The sequence below is a fragment of the Haliaeetus albicilla genome, chromosome 24, assembly GCF_947461875.1.
Source record: "Haliaeetus albicilla chromosome 24, bHalAlb1.1, whole genome shotgun sequence".
Lineage (NCBI taxonomy): Eukaryota > Metazoa > Chordata > Aves > Accipitriformes > Accipitridae > Haliaeetus > Haliaeetus albicilla.
In genome coordinates this window covers 15,467,048-15,490,425 of record NC_091506.1, presented here as the reverse complement: position 1 = coordinate 15,490,425, position 23,378 = coordinate 15,467,048, and the positions used below count along the sequence as shown (strand labels likewise).

General features: G+C 34.4%; 1 protein-coding gene across 10 annotated transcripts in view; it reads right to left on the bottom strand.

The window, feature by feature from the left end:
* ERC2 (ELKS/RAB6-interacting/CAST family member 2) overlaps positions 1-23,378 on the bottom strand; it is a 556,068-nt gene that overhangs the window by 114,838 nt on the left and 417,852 nt on the right. For all 10 annotated transcript variants that reach the window (XR_011329694.1, XR_011329696.1, XR_011329695.1 and 7 more), the window contains 2 exons: positions 22,071-22,205; positions 4,750-4,815 (listed from right to left, as the gene is read on the bottom strand). Coding sequence is in view for 7 of the 10 variants with exons in the window: in XM_069812287.1 (XP_069668388.1) it covers positions 4,789-4,815; positions 22,071-22,205 (162 nt within the window). In the remaining 3 variants the exon portion in view is untranslated. The remainder of the gene's footprint in view (positions 1-4,749; positions 4,816-22,070; positions 22,206-23,378) is intronic.

Genomic DNA, 23,378 nt, shown 5'->3' with positions numbered 1-23,378 from the left:
CAAACAGGTTTTGTGTTGATTTCTATTACAGACACACATGGACAACTTGTGGCAAAGTCCTAACTGTTTTTCCAGTGTCTGCTGCACTTCAGTGGTAGGAACTGGAAAGGAAAAAACAAGCACTTGTGTTCTACCTGCACACCTCAGCTGTGCCACGAGTCACATTTTCTGAGAATCACATGGCTCCAGTTACCCATGACACACTGCTATATAGGCTTAACTCTTAAAACTTATCATCACCTCCTGATTTTCTTTCTTTTTCCTTTGTATGGGTGAGGAGAGGGGAAGAGATCTTGTTTCTAACAAGCCCCAACCAGTGCAGCTACATGTGCTACCAAATTTGCTGGCCAGTGAGATTTCCCTGAACACCTCACCTGAAGTTCCTTAATGAGTAACTAGCTCTCTATAACCTTACAACACATTCTCATCCTGCCATTCTACATTTCCACCATCATTTCATGTCACTCTTGTATACTATGTGAGCACTGAAGTGGTAAAGTTTAAAAGGACTTCACTGATTTTTAACTTACTACTTTTTAAACATAATTAGAGGCCCAGCCTGCGCTGTCCTTACTTAGGCAGAGTACTACCTCATGGCCTCAGGAAAACTTTTGATTGCATGAGACTATCTGCATTATACCTAAAAAAATGTTAGTAAGACTATATGATCAGGATAAAATTAGACTTGAAACAAAACAATTTCAGAAGCCAAACATTTTTGTATCTCAGGGGCTTTTTGTTTTGTAGGAAAAAAAAAATCCTCTTACAGAAAAATCAACTCCATTTCAAAAGCATATCATTTGTTTTACACTACTGTAATAAAAATTACATTAAGATTCCCTTAGTCTCTTGATAGTCAGTTTTCAAAATCGTTGTACACTTTGTATACAAGTTTTTTAAAAGCAAAACAAATGTGTCTTTGAGACTCTAAAAGGACATTAATATGCTTTGGTTCATAAACAAAAGTGTGTTGCAATGGAATTGCTGCATCCATAGTTCATATAATTTAAACTGCATAACTAAAAATTATGGCAAATATACAAACTATAAAAAAGTAAGGTGAAAGATTTTATTTCTAGAAATCCACATTCTTGCAGTTCAAATACTTTTAAAATTCAATTGTTGCTAAAATTATGTTTTCCTCTCCAACATAAAATATATCCCTCATGTTCATTCTCCTTGGGTCTCTTGGCTTTCTCATGTTCACAATTAGCTTTTGATAGAAGTCTGCAATAAAAAACAAATACAGAAAAGCTTTTCTAAAAAAGATATACACTCAATTTAACTGTATTAAGTCTGTGTTTTAATATACATTCAGCTGACTGAGAGATTTGATCTTCCTCAGCAATACTACTTGTTATGAAAATCAGGAGAAAGTGAGACAGGAAAAATGGTAAAAACATGCCTAATCCCATGAATGAAGGGCTCTTTTAAGAGTCCTTACACTCTAAAAAGTGAAATCGGCTCCTTCCTACATGGAGAAGAAATCTCCATCTAGTTCCCATTCCATTTATCTAGCCTCCAGATCTATTTCAACAGGCTGCTTAAAGTTCACCAGTTTGACAGAGTGGTGATGCACTCTACTACTATCATGCAAAAAGAGTGGAGCCATCCTGCCTAACCCTGCAGCCACAGTGCAATGAAGATAACAGGAGTGAACTGTGCACCCATCATTCCTGGTGGTGAACAATTGTTCAGGGAGTTTTATCACCTTGTCTTGGTGAAGAAGAGCATCCAGACTCCTCTTACGGGCACTGTCAAAAACACAGGACAAAGTGCTCTGTAGTGAAGAGTTTATGGCTAGAGCTTTAAAACTCTGCACAGAAATGGATTTATTGTAATCACTTACTTGGATACTCTACTCTTGTTAACAATGCCACTTTTCCATAGTAATGCAACATTCAAGACAATTCATTTCACCCTGGTTAATAACTACTTGACCTATTAAATTCACTTAGCCTTCAGCCATATGCATCCAAGACAAATCTTGTGTCTTATTTAAATAGCAATAGAAATTATTAAAATGTTCCAAAACTGAATTGCAGGCACTATTCCTTTCAATCCATAACTACAGCATCATAAAGTGGATTCTAAAAGGAGTATCATACAGCAAGTTATAATAACAGAACTAATTATTATGTCCAGACTTTTTACAAAGCAAACAAATGTGGAAAACATGTATTTTACAAGGATGGTGTCTGCAAGATTCAACCGTATCAGCCTTTTGATTGTTACTATTGATTGTAAGTAGAAACCGGAAATAATCCATTTATCCAAAATTTTCATTTCCTTAACAGATCGAGGGCTTTAGTCTATGTGGCAGAAAGTACCACAGAGTTATCTTACAATCAAGTAATTTTTAACTACTGCTCTGCTCAAACATCAGAAAGGAGGATTAAAGACCTCAAAAGTAATTTATGTCATAACTTTTACTCTTCAAGAACATTTCTCAGAACTAAATCCAGTTTTCCTCTGGTTTAATACAAGAGCTACGTAGCTCAGTTCTACCTGAGCAACCCCCACTGCTGAGCTAGATGAGTGGACACTGCAAACTCCTGTGGTCACACAGCCAAATCAAGCTGTTAGCTCTCAAGTCTGTGCATATTAGAAAAATTTATCCATTATTTTTTCTAGGTATGTCCATTGTAAGCATCTCTTTTGCAAGACATGCTTACAGCTCTTAACAGTGATTATGAGGAAATTTAGTATTACCAGATGTATTTTGAGAAAGGTTTATAGGTCTGGGACCTAAATTAATTTTTTCCTCTAGGGAAGGTCTATGACATGAATTTTCACTTTACGACAGCCATTCCACTAGACTCATGGCTATTCTACCTACAAGGACAGGTCTACTCATGAGTTCAGTCTGGAAGACAGGCTATGCCTACTACCAGCTATTTGTCATACTACCTTTGCAGTGCTCCCCCACTTGAAAAGAAACAGCAAACAAGTAATTTGTCAAGGGTCTGGTATATAATGATACCAGATAAATTATGCTGGCATTTGAACAAAAGAGTCAGAGAGGAATGTCTGTTTTTAAACTGGAAATATATATGGGCCTGGAAAATAAACAAAGATCTGCTCTCCACACCCAAACCAGAAGAATGATGCTGACAAACAGCTGAAAATTACATTACTTTTAAATAACATCATAAACTGCTATTAAAATATCATGCAGCTGCAGTTAACAGAACATGCTAATTATTTAAAACACAACTCTAAGAGAACCCATAAACCTTTTTTACGTTTTTATGTGAAAAAGAACAATTCCAGATTCTTTTTAAGTCTGCTTATTTTCAGGAAAGAAGAAAGTGTAACTAAAAAAATTTAGAATATGAGTCACATCCTTTCCTACTGTTACCGCATGCAACATGTGTGTCCATAAACACAGAGGTTATCTACCCATATGACCTATACAAGCATGACATTTAAAATTGAATCAGAAAGCATAAAACCAAAAAGGTTTATAGCTATACTCTGATAAACCAAGGTTGCTTTCTTTTAAATGTTAATGGTATCACAGTGCCCATTTTTATTTTACAAGTGTTGAATCTTAAACTTCTCTGTGATAGAAAGCTTCAATAGTTTAATTTTTCTTTCTAAACAAAATACAAATTATTAATTATGGATAGCACTAATATTGATCTCACAGGTATTCTAAAAAGTAAGTATATAAGAACAAAAATTATTTTGGAGATTTTATTCCTGTCAGATGGAACGACCGACTTGTAACATGGCTTATAACGCTACTGGAAACAAAACAAATCATAGTCTTCAAGTTGGGGTGACAGGGGCCAAAGCAATATAGAGTAAAGTATGGCAGCTTTAATAACACATTCATCTTTACTTATGTGAGTAGATTTTGCTTCTCTGAACAGTCCCACTGTAGTAAATAGAATTGTTCCAGTAAGACGTAGTGACATGAGCAACATTTTCTACAAGCAAACCACTAGGCCTGATGGTCTTAGCAATGTTGAGACCACAGTGATCATGAGCTACAAATTACCTACAGCTTCAAAGGCAAGCACCAAAAAAGTGGATATGCATTGATCAATAACTGACATACAGTGACAATATAATATTTACTCATAATTGAAAGAGTCTTAAACAAAATAAGCTGTACTTTGTACTCTTAAATGTCACAACCAAAGCACTGCATGGATGTTAGTCCATCAGATTATTTCAGGCAAAAAGCATGTATTGCATAGACAGATTATACTTCCCTTATTAAGCATCTGCTACTTATTTTACAATTTCACTAAAACGTTTTAGCTTAATAGGTAGTCTCATTTTTTCCATGCATATTATAAATGCTATACCAGTAAAATTGTATGCTTATCTGTAGCAAACTTTGTTAACTATCAAACTTTCATACTTGTTCTGCAGAGATACTACAGTTTTCTTACAGGGATTTTCATGGTGATATAGCAGATTAATAGTAGTTGAAAGAACTTCTTATCTACTGAAAAAAGGAAATTGTTTAAAGAGATACAAACAGATAGAAACACACTCCTTTTAAAGTTTTGTACCTACCGACACCTTTAGCCATAATAGGCTATAAAATAAATTAAACCATTAGACCATTAAACCATTAGACATAGTTTCTCATTGTTCATTACATATGAAAAAACATTTTTTTACAGGGTTCACAAACACACTTGTCAAGAAACACACAGCTCCATGCAGTTTAAAATAAAACAATAAAAATTAGACTGCAACTTGAGAGAGATAGAAAAGAGAGTTTCTCACCCCTCAAAACAAAACTGGAACTTTGGTTTATAGGAACGGCTATGCCCATATACCCTCCTCGTCATCCTGTGTGCCAGACATTAGGAGATGCACAGAGAAGATGTTAGCATTGGAATGAAAGAAGAAAAGGTTAGTTACTTTGGTGCACATAAAATACAATTTTCTTGGCTGTTAAAAACATGATTTTTTTTTTTAAATGTAAGCCAGCAAAGACAACTGAACAAGTTTGTGTTACATATACAAGAATCTGCATCTATAGCAACAAAAAAACCCAACAACAGTGACATAATCATTTTTCCCACCCAGTTAAAACAGTGTGTAGGAAGTAGATTATAAGATTAAATATTAAAAGATTATCTATTTTTTAATTGCACACAATTCAAACCAACATTGACAGCAGAAAGAGATGAAACATTACAAGTAAGCAAAGTAATTACTGTAATCAAATTGTCTTACATTCTGTCAGGTTAAAAGATAAAAACTGCTGAAGAATCAAAAAAATCTATCATTAGTGAAGTACACTTTTCTAACATGCTATCAATTAAATCTATCTTTTAAGCAATCCTTAAACCCTGCAAATTGTTGAATACTGTTAGACAGTTTCTATCTTTTTTTCCATTTTTGAACCATTAGTATTACTCATTTATTTAGAGTTTTAATGATAGATAACATTAATGGTAAATATAAAAAATCATAACAATTTCATGAATTTGTTTTTAAAAGGGATTCTTTTACTGTAGATATGCTGAAAGCAGAAGGTCTTTCTTTACATTTTTTATAACCTTGAAGTTAAAAAGAACAAAATAAAAAACATGAACTAAACCAGCAGAGTGAAATGTTCTTCCCTGGATACATTTACTGAAGATAACATTTTTTTATAATGATTCTTCATCTATGCACACACGGTGTGTATGCACATATGTATATATAGTTCTACTGTGCCAAATTCTGGTGCAATACTCTGCTTCTAGAACATAGAGATGCGCAACACAATGCTTTTCATTTAACTCAGCATTTCAAAATCAAATAAAATATCATTTTAGATATCCTTAAAGTTCACCCATTAATATTTTAGAAACGTAAAAAAATTACATTCTACAGTTTCAAAACTTTGCAAGTTAGCTGGTGTAACATATTGCTGGCACTTAATTAAATCTAAAACCTAAATAAAATGAATGGTAATTAATTATGATTGAAATGGACAGGAATTTTAGCCTGAAAATATACACTGCCAGTATCACTACTGTTCCTAGTCCATTCTTGGAATAAAAAAGAGCTCCCAGATGTCAACTGTTATTAAAAACCAGATGTTAAGATAGATGTCTTGCATGTTGCTGAATTAAGTAAAGAAATCTGACAGTCCACTATAAACTTAGCTATCATTTAACACAGAAGAAATGTGGGTAAATTTTTTACAGTTAACGTGGAACATGTCTTAGTTATAAGGTCTGCACAACTATACCACAAGGCAAAGACACGGTAAGGCCTGCATATTCTTATTTATTTTTGAAACAAAGGGACAGATTCTGTAAAACTTCCAATGAGCTGCGTTCGCCTCACTGAAAATACAAGTCCTTCCCTCTGAATTCTACAGGAGCTACTGTTACTCAGGCCTACTAACGCTAATTGAACTGACTTTGAAGTTGACAAGAGTTTTGCCAGAGTAAAAGTTGAAGAAAGACTCAAGGATTTCTTTTCCACTGGGTAGTTTGATCCTATTTCAGTAACAGAATGCATTAGGTTAATCTTTGGTGATATCTTTAAAAACAGCAAAAATCAACAACATGGGCAACTCAGTACATTTCCAAATGACTCCTCCTAACTACATACAGCTGTTTTGCTGTTTAGTGTATTGTAATTCTTCAAACAGGCAGACGTTCATTTTTACTTCAAATATTTGCATGATGTCTTTTTGGCGGAATTCTAGAAGAGTTGAAAAATCAAATATTGTCAAATATTTTTAAAGAGTATTATGTGAAATTACATGCTATATAGTTTGACACTGATCCTGATATACAATAAGCAATAAATTAAAAGCTGGAGCTCAGTTAATGTCAATCAACATCGCTTTCTTGAGTACTAGTCCTGTTGAAATAACTTTCTATCTTTTTCAATTACACAGAGACTCTTTTTGATAAGGTAAGTGTTTTGAAATAATATGCTGAGATTTCTGTAAGGCATTTGATGATGTGCCACAAGACACAGTGTCAGCAAAATTAGCTCTATATACAATGAATGTTGCTGGAGAAGGAAGGGGACCTGCAGATACTTCTCATCCCAAATTTGTTCTGTATTCCCATGATCTGAACAAAAAGTCTAACAAAGACTGCTTGGAAAAGTGAACATATTTGGGATTAACTAATAAATGTTATCAGCTGCATGCACATATGACTGAAATCATGTATACACTGTCATAATTTGAAAATGTACAGGGTGAACATAGAGGACAGGGGACTGCATCTGAAATCGATGATATCAAAAAAGGATTTACAGATCATGGTGGAAGTGAACATGCAATACAATGTTGAAATTACAAGGACAAATACAGGCAGAGAAATAAAAATCAAAAATCAAGAAGTGAACATGCAATACAATGTTGAAATTACAAGGACAAATACAGGCAGAGAAATAAAAATCAAAAAGTTTGCTGTATCTCAATGCAGTAGCATAAGACCAATAATAGAATTACACATCTGGTGCTCATGTCATACTCTTGTGAATATTTGAAAGACTGTAACCAGATCAGGAAACAGCTACAAAATTATTGAAAAATAAACTTGGCAGTGAGAAACAAAAGAGACTCAACCTGGTCACTCAGGAAATATAAAAAGATTGTTTGATCACTATTAACTAACACTTACAGAAAAGGAGTCAGCTTTAGCAGAAAAAGCTAGATAGAGATTATAGGATGTAATTGCACTGCAAATATGGTACATATTTTTCAATGGCACATCAGTTCTGGATGACTTGAAGGTTTTTATATCAAGACTTAGACACTTTCTAAAAGATATGGCTAACTGTATTCAAAATAATTCAGAAAATTTACAGATTTAATGAAGAAATTATTGAGTGGTCAGGTCCAGATTATGACCATGGTCCACTTCTCCTTCAACATCTACAATTAATAAAAATCCTCTTTCATCTTTTTTCCTCACATCTGTTTTAGTGAGAATGTCTGTGACATGGTCTTATTCTGTACACAGCTTATTACATATTTTCCAATTTTAGTGCTTAACAAGTTCATAAAAATTAACTAACACAGTGATCTGTTTTTACAGACAACTGAATTAAAAAACAAACCCTTACTGTATTTGAAATTTTTAATAGTAAGAGCAACCTCAAAACCAGTCTCAACATCGTGTCTTGTTTTAAAAACCTGTATCTATACAGTATTGTGTCTTGATATATACCTAACCTAGAAAATCTGTTCGTATCTCATTTTCAATTCCACACACTAATTATTTATAGAAGATAAGTAGACTCGCACTAACCTAAGCAGAGCTTGCTCAGTTAGCATCCCTATCAAAAAAGCCCAATATTTCATAATTGTGTGCTTTATTACTGAATATGTTTCTGGTTAGTTAATTATGTCATATATTGATGCTAGGTAACACATTGACCTAAAAATACTTGGTGCTTGATGACAGTTGAGGAGAAAAGTAAAATTCCTACAGATATCAGAGAATGCCGACCCTCTTTTTCATTAAAAAGATAGGATTAAACCAAAGAACCATAACATCATGATATGTGCTCTCACATTAACATTCTGTTAATTTAACAGAAGCCATAACGTACAGATGCAAGATCTTAAAGGAATATTAAAAGAACTCATCGATCACTTACTATTCCCATTAAGCAGACAGGTTGTTTTCAAGCCTGCACTACCTCCTTCCAGTGCATTCAATCAAAGTTATGAAATAAGACTCAACTATCCTTGTCATTCTGCTGCTTGTTACATTTTGAGGAGTGGATACTTAATGGTGTAAATCCTAACTTAGTGTTATAGGTTTTACAGATCTTTTCTGTATGGATAGAAAAAACTACCCAAAAGTACTGGATAAAAAGCATGTTAAGACTCAGGATTGTAGTTTTCATTGTTTTTATGAATAAACTATTCTATCAAGAAGCTAAGGTTTGGTACCTCAATGCAAACAAATAATGTAAGAGAATACAGAATTCTTCACTGACGTTCTGAGAGAAATGACGTTCATTACTTATTTTTGCATTCTTGACACACTGTGAAGCAAAATAAAAGCTGCAGTTATGGCTTATCATCTATTAATATTGGATCAGAGGTTTCCAGAAGTATGCTTAGTCTTTCATATCAGTGTGTATCCTACAGAATCATTAATCTATGGCTCTTTCAAACAGTAAACTATAATCAAGTAATTTTTGATTAATGTTTGTGTACATTAACTGCTTTTTAAACTTGGATCTTTCATTGGTTTATAGGGCCAAGAATAACAATTCAATGACAAAAACTGCAAAGCAAAATCTCAATTACAGACCAGCAAAAAGGGAAAAAAACCAAAATTCAAGAAATACCATTTGAATTGATAAATTAGTATACATGCTTAATTACTATAAACTTTTTATAAATTCAAAATATTTAAGATATTGAATGCATTGTATTTTTAGGACTGACATCCAAGTCTCTAATTTGGACATATAATTAGGTACAGTACAGTGGCATAATCTCAAATACTATGAAAGCCTTTGTACATGGGCTGTTTATAGATTATTAATTCACTGATTTTATCTCATTCTTTTGCTAGTCCTTCCTTTTTTCTGTGCTGCAACTTACCATATTTGCTTAACATCTTAAAAAAAAAATCTGGTGTTACTAAATATGATTTACTGTTCTGATCTAATTGCCACAAAACCTAACGTCAAAACCTCAAAACCGGCTTCAAAGTAGCAGGATGAGGAACTTAAAGAATAGCGCTTGGAAAACACTACATACAGATGTAGAAAGTTTGTATAAAGATGCCTCTGTTTTATTATTGAAGTGTATCTCAATACAAGATTTACAGGCATATTTCTCAGCCATCAATTCTTTAAGGTTCATCAGTTTCAGTAGTAAATTGAGACAGTGGCCTTCAGATAAAAGGGGTTACATTACACAGCAGGTTAGAAACAAAGGATAACTTTGATCATGGTCTACATGATTAAGTATATCTAAAAAATTTTAATAATCAGATGCCAGAAATTATAAGCCTGTTCATAACCATTCTGCATATAGCATACTCTTGATTACTGGTGATTGTGAAATAGTTGCAAGAGGTTATATTCAGCAGTGTGGTGCAGCAGCAACAGATCTATAGCCAATACAACTGGTACTGAGAATCAGCATCTGTACAATACACCTGTCTGGGGGGAGGTATTCTGGATTAATTTTGCTCTATTTCCAAGACTGAATTCCCTTTAGCAATTTCATTGTGTTGGGGGACTTCCTGGAATGCATCTTTCAGTTAAATTTAATCAAAAAGGAATTCAGTGTGCCCACTCCAACACTGCTTCTGAATATGAACCATAGTGCAGTAAGTAGGAATGATCAGGAGATTTGATTCACATCTGCACTTTTGATCAGAACTAAAACCCCAATGTAGATACAAAGACTGCAAAATTCTGCTTTACTATGAGGCCCACTGGTGTATAAAATTTGGTTACGTGAAGAATATAGTGAAACTGACTCAAAAAACAGACAGCAAATATTTCCACAAAGTTGAAGTACAGCACACATCCCCTCACTTTTGTGGCATGCAAGTATCTTTATAAAATCCATTCTTTAAATAAAAAAAAGGAAAAAAAAGTCCTAATCTCCTTTTAGACAAAAGCTTTCTCAACACAGGCAACATTAAAAACTTGATGAGTTAAGCTTTTCTGGCTCTCTTCCCACAATAGAAGACCCTTCCTGACAAGGCTCATCACATTTCCCTTTCATGTGCTGGCATGCTAAGAATTAATGTCTTAACTTGGGTTAAATAAATCTAGTGATAACCTGCTCATCTCTTGAACTAACTTTCTGATGACTGATTTATGCTACTCTCCTTATTATCTGTGGCTACTAATGGGTCATTAAACATGTAACTACTGGCTCTGGACTGTGAAACTGTCCTACTTACAGCAAACAATTACATTTACAAATATTAATTTCCCCTTGTGACACAGAAATCTACCTGCTAAGCAATGACGTGTCTTTCAAATCAAGAACTTAATCTAAAATCAGAATCTTTCAGAGCCGAGAGAGTCTTTTATCTGCTACTCAATTTCTAGGAGCAAACATAGCTGAGGACAAATCCCACGAACTCTCCACACACAGAACAATTGACTACAGAAGAGTTTTGTGCATGAATGATTTGAAGAACTGAGCCTGTAACTGGAAAGGGGAAAGAGTAACAGTGGATTTATTTAAGGCTTTGGTGCGTAGAGTTTTAGAAGGTCTTTATTGTATGTTTCATTTGTATATTCAAAAAGTTGAATAAATCTTAAAAATTGCTTCAGCAATATGGATTTATGTCACAGGTCTATTTTCAAACCTATCCATAACAGAAGGGGTCATAAGTAACCATGCATCACTCAGTTATGAAAATGACTACAAAACCAATCTCACCATTTGTTCTACTTGTATATAGTTAGGTTAAAATCAAACATAAATACTGGCAATGGGGGTAAGCTTAAGGTTGTTTCTGACCACTTACTTTACAACACCCAGACTAGCATTAACATGAATAAGATGTTTCACCAGATACTCATGCATTCTAAAGCTTTATCACTAGATGAAGCGGAAACTCAATGCTTCTTACAAGAAGTGGTCCGTGAAATCAGATTTGCAATGCAAAAATTTATGGTCCCCTTTGTAGTGAAAGCCTGTGACATGTTATCTCACTTAAGTAACCAGCGCCAGATATGCAACTTTTGTTATCAAGTTACTGTCTCCCAGAAATGCATTTTTGGCTCTTTCAGCTGGTCTAAAGACCTATTTTAGACTATGATGGTGGCAGCTAATTTTTCTAGTAAGAAATATAAGATAAATGTAAACCTCTATATAAGTGTTGTATATTCTAACACACACATTCAGGGGAAGTGAGGGGGAGAGGTTTCTATAGCTAAACATGATCTCAAAAAATTCTTCCATATGTGGAAAAGACTGCAAAGCTAACATATAAATACAGATATATATAAATATACACACTGAGCAGTATGTATACATTTATATCACATTCATTAAACCTCAAAACATAAAATAAATTCATTTCTGTAAGCAAAGAAGAGGTATAACTTTTCAATATACAAAATCCGTCTCCTGGAGGTAACATAGACAGCAAAACCTATTTTCTACTTCTTACTTTTAATACAGCTCCAGTTTAGCTGGTCTCTTAGTCAAATTACAAATTTAATATAACTAAAAGGTATATGAAAAATCATCTGGTTATGATATAATTACAATTAAGAGGTAGGAATAACAAAAGCATTAACAAATATTACAAACTTCTATTGCCTTTTACTTACAATGAGAAACCTTGAGTAGAGCATAATGCTTGTAACGTAAAAAGGCAGTATACCAAAATCAAGCACTAGAGTATCCCTGAAAGATCAATTCAAACTGAGAGCAGACTCTTCCAAATCTCAAGGCTCTTTCTTTTGTTCCGACACAAGTACAGTGTAATCTACAATGAAATTTAGGTTTGAAACCAATCATATTATCCTCAAAATCTGGGCAAGCCTCTGTGGAAGACTATTTCAGTTTTCTTTTTAGGGTAATGTAGACAGAAATGCCTAGACAGATGTCAGAGGCAGGAAAAATTCTCTGTATCCACTGAAATAAGCGTATGATAACATTTGCTGACTTTTGGGAAATGCTTAGAAATTACATCCTCATTAGAAGAGAAGTATTTCCCATTTGGTAGCGTGTTTATAATAAACAATGTAGCTATGATAATGGCATACAATTTAATCAGAAAATTTACTTTTTAATGGTGACCATGATTCAAATAAGATTTTATTGCATTCAGTTCAACAAGTCTGAACAATGTGTGATATGAATCACAAGATCGTTCTTCCGGAGGGAGAATATGTGTAGCAAAGATGAAAAATTAGAGGAAATACTTAAAAATGTGAAAGCATTTATATGACTAATTTGCACTGCACTCCTGAGATCTCAAAACACTAATTAATTCAGCACAATACTAGTTATTTACAGTGGATATGCCTGGGATTGTTTATACTGAATGTACCGACAAGCAAACCTTGCCCTGCCCAAATTCCTAAATTAAATAAATCCATGTGACTCCAATGAGCTTAGTGCAGGCTCAGCACTGTGCTAATGCAATTGCGTGCTTCCTTGCAGCTTGAGGCACCAGCAGAACAAGTTCACATACATTTAGTGAACAGACAAGAGCAAGCTCACACCTGCCCAAATACAACGTGTAAACATACAGGATAAAGAAACACATAGAATATTAAACAAATCTGGGTCAGGGAGGGAGCCGGTAACTCCAACTTACTGCATTAAACAGCTATATCATATCACTCCTTTTATATACTAAAATATCACTGGTGCTTTGGGTTTTCCCGTTATTTTTGTTTCTTCTTTCCTGAACAACTAAAAGACAAAGCTTTAATGTTGCAGAAAATTCCTAAATATATTTCAGTTTTCCAGATACTAAACTTCTGCTCAGATTGAACTTTCTACTCACAGCCTAAAGAAATTTGAGGAATTTTACGCTTTTCAAATAACCATGGTTATTTGAATAAGCTAAAATAATCTGTTTTGTTTTATGTTTGTCCTCCTTTTAAGTTGCGTTGTTTGGTTTTGTGGGTTTTTTAAAGGCAAATCCCAGTTTCAATATTCCTGAGGCCTATGCAGGAGTTTGACATTGGCAATTTTCCAGTATGGCCACAGAATATATGGCATTGTGCTAACAACCAGGGCTGCCAAAATACACAAAGTAGCATGCACTCCTTTACCCTAAAATTACATATGGATCAATACAGTGATTTGCAGATCAGGATCCAGACACTAAAATAATAATCGTTGTTTGACTGTCTTGTGGCTCTGATTTCAAAGTCATCCACCTCAAACAAAATCCCATCTGACCTGTTCAGAGTTTTTCACATATCATCTTTCAGCAACTCCAAGGATATTTAGCAGTTCCAGCTGATGAACAAAGACCTGTTGCCAAGACCAGTCACCACTTTACAAATCAATAAACACTTTTTTTGAGAGCACATGGTCTTCTTCAAAAAGTTCGTTTTTAGTGGCATACTCCTACTTCACAACAGATTGTTGTCAAGTTTGGTGCATCATTGCATGTGATTTCTTTTCTCAAATGAATGAGTTTACCAGCATACTTTCAAAAGTCTTTTTAAAATGACACATATTTAATACTAAGACAGCTATCAGTTCTTTAAAAGTTGGCTTTCTGACTGGAGAGTGGCAGTAAGGGAAGCTTCATAGATACACACTGCCCCATTACTGGCCTAATGAGGAGTACTTTTCCTTAAGAGGATAATTCAGAAACCTCGAACTACCTTTTAGGCCTCTGTGCTAAGATTTCAGAGTAATGGAAAACTTGATGGTGAGTTTGTGACAAATTACTTCTAAACACCACCACCTTGTAGAAGGGCCATCAAAAATGTTTTAAATAGGAACAAAATCTCAACATAGCCAGACTGGATTAAAAGATGTAAAAGGGCATGCTACATGCTTACAACACCATGTGACATTCCATCCTCAATTACAGCTTCTAAGAATAGGGCCAACTTTTTGGAAAGCTGCCAGTTCCTACAGCCTTATGGCACGCCCTATGATATTCATATTTTTCTAAAAATCAGATTCTTTTTTATGAGAATATCATCTCTCATCATAAAACAAAATTAAAATATATTTGTAATCTTGGTGACCATGCAGGAAAGCATTCACCTTTGACTCAGCTATAGCTTGGGAATTCAGGAAACTCATATGAGATGAGAAACACCTCACATTTTATGTCTTTAAAAATCTCCAGTACTATGGGAAGTAGGAAGACTTGATAGTTCTTATAATCATCAGGACTGGCAATAAAGTCCTAAAGTATGAAAATTCTTTGGATGTTATACCTTCAGCCTTCCACTGCATGGATGCAGAATCAAGTTCTTCCATATGCCCTCTCAACTAGAGTAACTTCCTCTTAAGAATGTCATCAAACTTAAGTATATCCTAGACACATACATGTCATAGATTACCTACACAACTTCTTTTAAGTCCCTTTTTTATGTAGAGATGCTGCTTTTAATTTAAATAATCAAGTACTGTTTTTTACTATGTAGTCCATAAGTAGTAGCTTGAACTTAGGACCTTTCAACCACATAGCAAAGATCTCATGAACTTGAACAAGAAAGTCCTGGGCGATAGCAAAAGAATGCTATTTGTTATGTGGAGACCATCCTAGAGTTAGGGATGTCATACGTGCCAATAAGTTAAGGACTGTTTCAGAGACAGCAAGGAATGTAAAGTGCCCATGGAAATTAATAGTAAGTGAATATGGATGACTAGAGCCTGAAATTCAGAACAGGTTACAAATATAGAGGGGCAGAAAGCCTTCTGAGATTAGAAAACCAAAGGGAATGAGATGTCTCAATTTGACCAGACTTTTGGTTAGTGAGACAGAATTCCCTGTTGGTTAGTAACTTACAGGTCTGTCATGATACTAAAAGTGCAAGAAAAAAATGACAAAAGGACTGCAGTACAGTAAGGCAGCAGTGGCAGGGAATACAAATGTGCTGATTTCTATCAACTTTCAACAGTAACAGCAATTTTCTTCAAGAGCACACAGTCACTTGTGTGACACAAACAGGCACTTCCTTCAAAACATTTTCAATACAAGGAAGAAAACTGAAAGATGATGTGGGCAGCTGAGGCCAAGAGAAAAAGTTTTTAAGGAAAAACAGTAAGTATGTAGAGGTGAGAAATAAGAGAGGCAGGGAGTTGGACAGTAGACTTTGTGATGAAGTCTATGCTATGGGGCAGGACAACTTCTAAATCTGGAAGTTCAAATTTATTTAGCCATGGGTTTGGTTTTTTTTGTTCCAGATAGATCTTGGATGCAACGATCCAGATTAGATTACTGTAATGCACTCTACAAGGGACTACATACTACAACTCCTTGGAAACTGAAACTAGTACAGAATGCTTATTAAGCTCATTTTCATGCTAGGAGTATTACACCCACACTCCAGGATACACACTGACTGCCAAAATGTTTCCAGGTGGAATTTAAGAAAGATTGCCAACTCTCAAGCCAAAACTGAAGAGAATAAATTTAAGTTTTTAGTGCAAAGCTGCAAAATTATCATTTTTTTCCAAGTTCTTTAAAGACTAGTAAAAATGGTTAAAATTGCAATGTTATTGACGTGGCAGCACTCAATCCCAAGAAATTTATTTATATCAAATAAAAATCAGATGCACCAACATAACTAGAGAACACATCATGACTCACTGTAACATGACCATGTGTATGGGCAGAGGAGACTCAGAGTTTTCCTACTGCTCGTGAAGTTTTCTTACATCTTACCCAGAGCTTAGGTCCAGACATACAAGGGCAAAATGTTTGCCAACCTATACCTCTCCCTAAACAGAAGAGCAAAAAAAGAGGGAATAAAGGCAAGAAGTGGCTGGAAACTTGGCTTTGCTCTCCAGCAGCAGCCAGAAGACCTAAACACATCCATTACATCTGAAAAAAGTGCCCAACTAGTTCCTTCAAGAGAAGTCAGAGATTCTATCCTTTACTACATCTAGAACCATGCTGCCACATGCTGCCCATAGCGGGATATGATATTGAGTAACAGTTAAAACAAAAACATGATCATTAAACCAAAACATCAATACCGGAACTGAACAGCACCATGTAAAAAGTATGCATTATTTCAAGCAGGCTGTGTGTGCATTTTCCTTCCAAGAGACTGGTGGTACACCATTCTCTTTAAAGGGTGTATAGACTCACAGTAGCATATATACAGTGTTTTACATCAGTAAGTGGGAAATGTCTTACTCTTTGTTATAAACATGTACTCAAATGGACATGTACATACTTTCACAGTTATATATGTAACATACATGTATTTCTCTATATAAATGTAGCATATAAATTAGAAAATCCAGTATTACCCATAGAAATTAGAAATATTTCAAGATTAACACTGTATGTTCAACTATCTCTTTCTCTTCAGAATTTGTGAGAAGACTTTCAAAAACCCTCCCTAGTATTCACTAAATTAGATGGCATTTATGTTACAATATGCACCACTTTCTTGTCTCCTTACAAAATTAAAAATGCCCTCTGATGATTTGCAAGTTTATTATTTTCTCAGTTTATTCTGTGGTTTCAAACCACTAGCAGTATGTTGGATTATGGTCATCAAAAAACACATATCTATAATTTATGTGTAATACACTATTGAATGGGAAATAGAAGTTGTAGGGCACATGGCAATCATATCGCTGTACAAAAGAATGCTGTATGGAAAGGTAACTAACACAACACAGAAAGTAAAAAAAAAAAAAAAAAAAAATCCGTAATTGAGAAATGTAAGCTAAAGCAATGACTAGAGTTCACTCATGATTATCATTGACTGTGCCGTTCTCAAAGACTATTTCAGCAAGGATTTTGCTATGGATCTCCTATTTTCTTGCTTTGCAAGTAAGTATTTGGTGGGGTAATCCATTGTTCATGGAGCCTGTGGAAATTTAGGGATGGCAGTATTTCAGAACACCTACTCCAAGCCCAATGCACCAACACAAGATGAAATAAAGCTACTATCATGTGCCACCGATATTCATCTAACCTGTTCTTAAAAATCTCCAAGAAAGGATCTTCCATTACATGTATATGAAAGAATGTCCGCACTTTCTTTCCACTTACAGATTCATTAGACTCATAGTAAAAAGTTTCCTTTTCTTAATAACTAACCTAGTTATTCTTGGTAAAATTAAATTTACCACTGCTACTCTTTCTCCACTGGGCACTGGAATACCATTGATCATCGTCTTCTTTATAACAACATTTTACGTATGAGAAGACTTATGTCTCCCCTTTAGTACTTTCTAGACTAAACAAACCCAGTTCTTTAAGCCTTCCTCATAGGTCAGGTTCTCTAAAACTCCTATCATTCTTGTTGCTCTCCTTTTGCCCCTTTCTAATGTGTCTATCTTTCTTAAAGCATGGTGATCAAAACTGTATACAGCTTTTCAGATTAGGTCTCACCAGTGCTCGAAAGAACAGAAGAATTGCTTCCTGCTTCTTTTCCAGTATTACATCCATCCCAGAATAAGATGCAACTTCATTGCAATGGTATTCCATTGTGCAATCCAGATTCCTTTTTCCATGCTATTGCCACATCAGTACTTGCAACTTCTCCCTTGTAAATGTACTTGTCTTTACTGAATTTCAGATTACTTAGTCTAGACTTTCTCTCCAGTTTACTGAGACTGGAGCAGTTTATTGAGCAGTTTAACTGCTCCTACTATGCCTGCAGCTTCTTGCAGCTTGGTTCATTATCAACAATATTCATGTTTTTTTCTATTTCATCACTGACATAATTTCTAAACAAATACTCCACCGAAGCAGATAAAGGACCCTGCGATAACTGTCCCTCCAGTCTGACAATGAGAAAATTTGTCTGTAGCATGTTATTTGTATCAGTTGCACACCAATCTCATGGTGATTTCATAATTAATTAAAATAGTGTTATTTATAGTTACAGCTTTTATTATTGCAATGCATTTTACATTACATGTTAATTACATTACAAATTCATGTATTTATTTGTATATTACAAATATATGGTGGGACAGCATTAAAGGCCTTACAAATTCAAAGTATGTCACAGCTACACTTTCTTCTTTAGCCACAATGCCAGTTACCCTATCAAAGCAAATTAGATTTGCTTGACATAATTTGTCCTTGACAAATACAGGCAGACTAAATATAGGATAGGTATGCGATGTAACAGCCATCTAGACCTGCATTCTGTTTCAGAGAGTGGCCCAAAACTGTCATCTAGGAAAGATTGCAAGAATAAAGTGAGTACATATTGATAAACAATCTCGTATCTTCAAGAATGTAACATAAAAATAGTTTATCTGGTCTAGGATAGGAACCACCAGTTGATGATTAGGAAAACAGGATAAGGGCAAAGCAAGTATGAAGTGATCTGATATACACTGAGATGGATAAATAGATAGATAATAGATAGATAGATATCATGCAGCCTGATACAGATATCAAGCTACTGAAAATGAACAGTAAAAAGTCTACAGGCTTTTTATTGATTCACTGGTTAATAATCTAGTCCACAATTTCCAGGGTCTAAAATAATTATTCATAAATCCCCATACATTTTATTTGTAAAGATGAGAACAGAGTTTGCCTTCCTCAAGACTCCAAGGATCTCCTATATCCTACATGAGAGCTGTCAAATATAATCATAAATAGTTCAGAGTAAAACTGAGAATACTAGTACTAGTAAATACTAGTAAAATAGCTAGTATTTTGTGTGCTCTATCTTTAATCTTTAATACTGACTTCCATCATTCATATAATTTATTAAGTTTTATAAGTTCTCGAATATGTCTTGACACAGACCTTCATTATGCTTCCTAACCATTCTTTTCCCTGAATAACCTGTTACTGTGCATTGAAAAGCACCTTCTTCACTAAATGTTAGCTCTGTTACATTGTCTTGTCCCTCAAATTTTCTTTACAAGTTTGGGTTTCTTGAATTAGTTGCAACTAGTGTCTGGGTTTCAGTAACACAGAGGTTGTTCTTACCTGTTTTTTCACATCTCTTGCCTTCATTCTGTTTTTCTCATTCTATTCCTTGCACAAAGCCAAACCCTTTTTTTTATTTCGTGGTTGTTTTCAGACAATTTTGCCTTCTTTTGTAAACTCAGCCAACTTATCTCTGTTAATCAGAAACAGAACTAAAACCAAGACAACAAGTCTTTAATACCCTTCTCCACTTTCTGAAAGAAAAAGTTGTTCTTAACAAATTCCAGGAACTTGAAGGATTCTGTGTTCTGTTGTTCAGGTTTTGGGGTTTTGTTGGGTTTTTTTTTCTTAGTTGGTATCCAAGAAATTGAGTTTTCTCATACTTACCAGTTCCTGTCTTTAGTACAACCCTATTGGTCATTCTAAAAAAAGCATCATTTGCCTCTTTGTCTCCCAATCCTGATTAAGTAGTCTATCATACATCCCCGTTGTAACTTTCACCAATGTTTTTCCCTTTTATTTCTACCCAGACATTATGAACTTATAAACTAATTTAGTATCAAAGAGTGATTCTTTGTATAAAAGCAATGGTTTTTTTTTTTCCCCAGGGTTCTCTACCTGAAAAAGAGTTATGTGGACTGTTTTTCCTACTCCAGACAAATACATATATGGATAACTTTCCTCCTTTTCCTACCATGACTGAGTTCCTCCTAAAACTCCTACAGTTTTCAGCTCTCACTCATTGTAGTAGGCTAGAGAGTCATATAGTGAAAAAAAGTCTACCTTTAAAATTTTAAAGTCATCTTCAGGCCAGACTCCATCCATAGCTGACAAGCTCTCCACTTACTAAGCACATTCTTTCAAAGTGGAATTAGTGGCACCCAGTATCAGCTGGAAACAATGGCATGCTGGCAGCATGGCTTACATATATGTTTTAATTTCAAAATATAAGTTTGTTTCTTGAAATTTCATCTGCTGTGGCTCAGCTTCTTTCATTTGCATTTCTTGTGGTTTAGCATTTCATACACACATACACATACATGTATGCATGTACACACGCACGCGCTATTTTTTACCGTAACAAATTTTTAGCAGTATCAGACACCTCAGAAAACAATTACGAAAACATGTTCACTGGCAGAAGGGTATTTTAAGGACGAGATAAAGTTGTCATTAGAATTTGAAATACTATTTTGGTGTGTATATATAAAAATATAATGTGTATTTTATATAATTACATTATTAGTTAAAGAATTTATTATTTCCCATACTATAACTTTATAATGATAACTAGCTATAACTATAACATTAGTACTTATAGCTATAGCAATACTGTAGCATTATTTTCAGTATGACAACCATAAAATCAAAGCAGATACTTTATTTTTGGTGGATCTGGTCTTTAAGTTTTCCAGAAATAAAAGGCGCAGCATTTTCTGTTTGGAAACATCTGTTTCAAGCACATCAAAACAATAAACTTTTCGGTCAAGATGTCTGCTTCACCCAATTATCTAGGAACCAGAAGTACTGAGCATGCATGCTGGACACTTAGCAAATTTCTGCCTATTGACAGCAACATTATCTGAAAAACCACATTAAAGTATTCCAAAAGACAAAGTGTTGGAATGCTAATAAACCACAGAACATCACGACCTCCTCATTCCAAACATATATACAGTGTAAATATTAATTTAAAACTATGTGACAGTAAACTTGTATTTTAATTTTCACTTAACTTTCATATCATTAATATTCTAAAATATTATGAATAAAAACAAATTAGTTACATATTTACAATTTTTAAAAAATAGTATTTCTCTCTGAACAAATATTGAAATTTACAAAATCAACACAGTATTGGGCTTATGGATGTTTTTTCACCCTAGGTGGAGAAGAAAAGGTTCAATGCTAGCATGCCCATTTAACATACTTTAGAAGACCATGTTCTTAGGACAGTTATTAGCCCTTTCTGAAACACAGGGCACTAAGAAGAATATTCTAAGAAGAACAGTACTGAATTACTAAGCATTTTTAAACTAAAACATCTCAGGAATTTGGTTTCTCTTGCCTAGTTAAAAATGCATAACTATTGATTTTAAGCTATATCTATTATTTGAAAGCTTCAACAGAAAGATACTTTCAAAAACAGTTTTGAACCATTGGTTTACAAGTTGCCAAAGGGAACTGCTGCACAGTTTTTTCAATACTAATGATTAATCCATTTACTTTAAATAAACAAAAAAATTATTACAAAAAGTGCATACTTCTGAAATCACTAGTAATCACTAAGCAGGAAAAATTTTCACTGATTTTCTACTGAAAAAGTTGAGTTATGAAATGCTGAAAATAGCTGCAAAACTTCTAAAGAAAGATAGGGAAGAAAAATGTAAGACACCAGACAAAAGGCCAAAATGTTTAAATTGTTTCAGGGATGGAAATAAATACCAGAACTATTAGTTTCAGTTCAAAGAACACATCACTTGCTTATTATTTCTTTGGAGTGTTTATTTTATCTTGAAATATCAAAATAGTAAAATTATAAAACTGAAGGCGAAAAAAGAGGTGACTAACCTGATCTGGAGAGGGTCTGTGGTTGGAGTGTTGTGGCCTCCCAGGAGATCGATGATGGTGGTGGTGGTGATGGTGGTGGTAGTGGTGATGGTCATCATCGTAGTTATCTGCCATCAGTTTCATTCTGTTTTGTGTCTGTTTAAGATGTAAAATGAGACAATTCTATTACATGCTGGAATATATTACTCTAACCGTGTTTTAGGAAGATCTTAGCTCTTTCTAAGCTCTCTTTTCTTTTTTTTTTTTTTTTTTTTTTTTTTGTAGCTGTAAGGATCTAACAATAGAAGTCCGGACTGCTGGCTCACAAAGTAAAGGAAACAGAAATAGAAAAAGTGAACAAAGCATGGATACACATCTTCTGTCTCAGTTTTCACATGAGTAGAATTGCATGAAGTCAGAAGAGGATATGATCAAGGACATCGTGTTTGAAGGGTGTCAACAAAGACATTCAGCTTTTCTAAATTTACTATTTTAGAACAGTTTCCTATTTTTTCCAGTCTGTTATTATATCTTGCCAATTAACTTGTAAAATCTCACTGAAAGGAATATTAAGTGTCCTTCAAATGCGTACAGTTAGCTACTGAGGCATGTCAACAACAATCATGAATAGCTATATTAAAAGGTCTATTTGGCTTAATTATTTTAACTGTACACAAGGATCACCCCTCTAAACAGTAAGTTAAAAGAATCTGCAAACTAACTGATACAGAAACAGGCACTTAGAGAAATAAGTGATTATGGAACTTGACACATGTTAGTGAATTAAAGTAAGTCTTAGATATAGATCTTGAAAAAAAAGATCAACACTTCAGCTACTGCTGTGTACAGATAATAAAATCTATGTCACTATGAGATAACAAGATACATCGCCGCTCTTTATCACTATTACAATTGTGCCATACCATGAAATACATAGACTGGAATAATTCAAACCTTGCTCATAACACCAAAAAAACCTTACTACCAATTGCACAATACCAGTAGATACAGTACTGATTTTTTCTGTTGGTACGACTGAAGGCTGTCTCAGGCAAACTTGTTAACCTCTAATCAAGTTTTATTTATTTTTGCACTAACAAAACCCAGAACAAAACGCTGTCAACTCTCAAAGACCTATTCCAAAATTAGAAGAATCAGAGACATATACAATTAATATCATGCAGATGACTGAGGGAAAGATAGCAGTCTTAACACACTTGATGTCATCTTCAAAAATCTCACCTGAACTCTATAGGAGAAAGGTTGTTCCTGAAGAAGCTTTATCTACTTTGTGCCAATTCCCTGTGTGGACACCATTTGAGTTGGTCA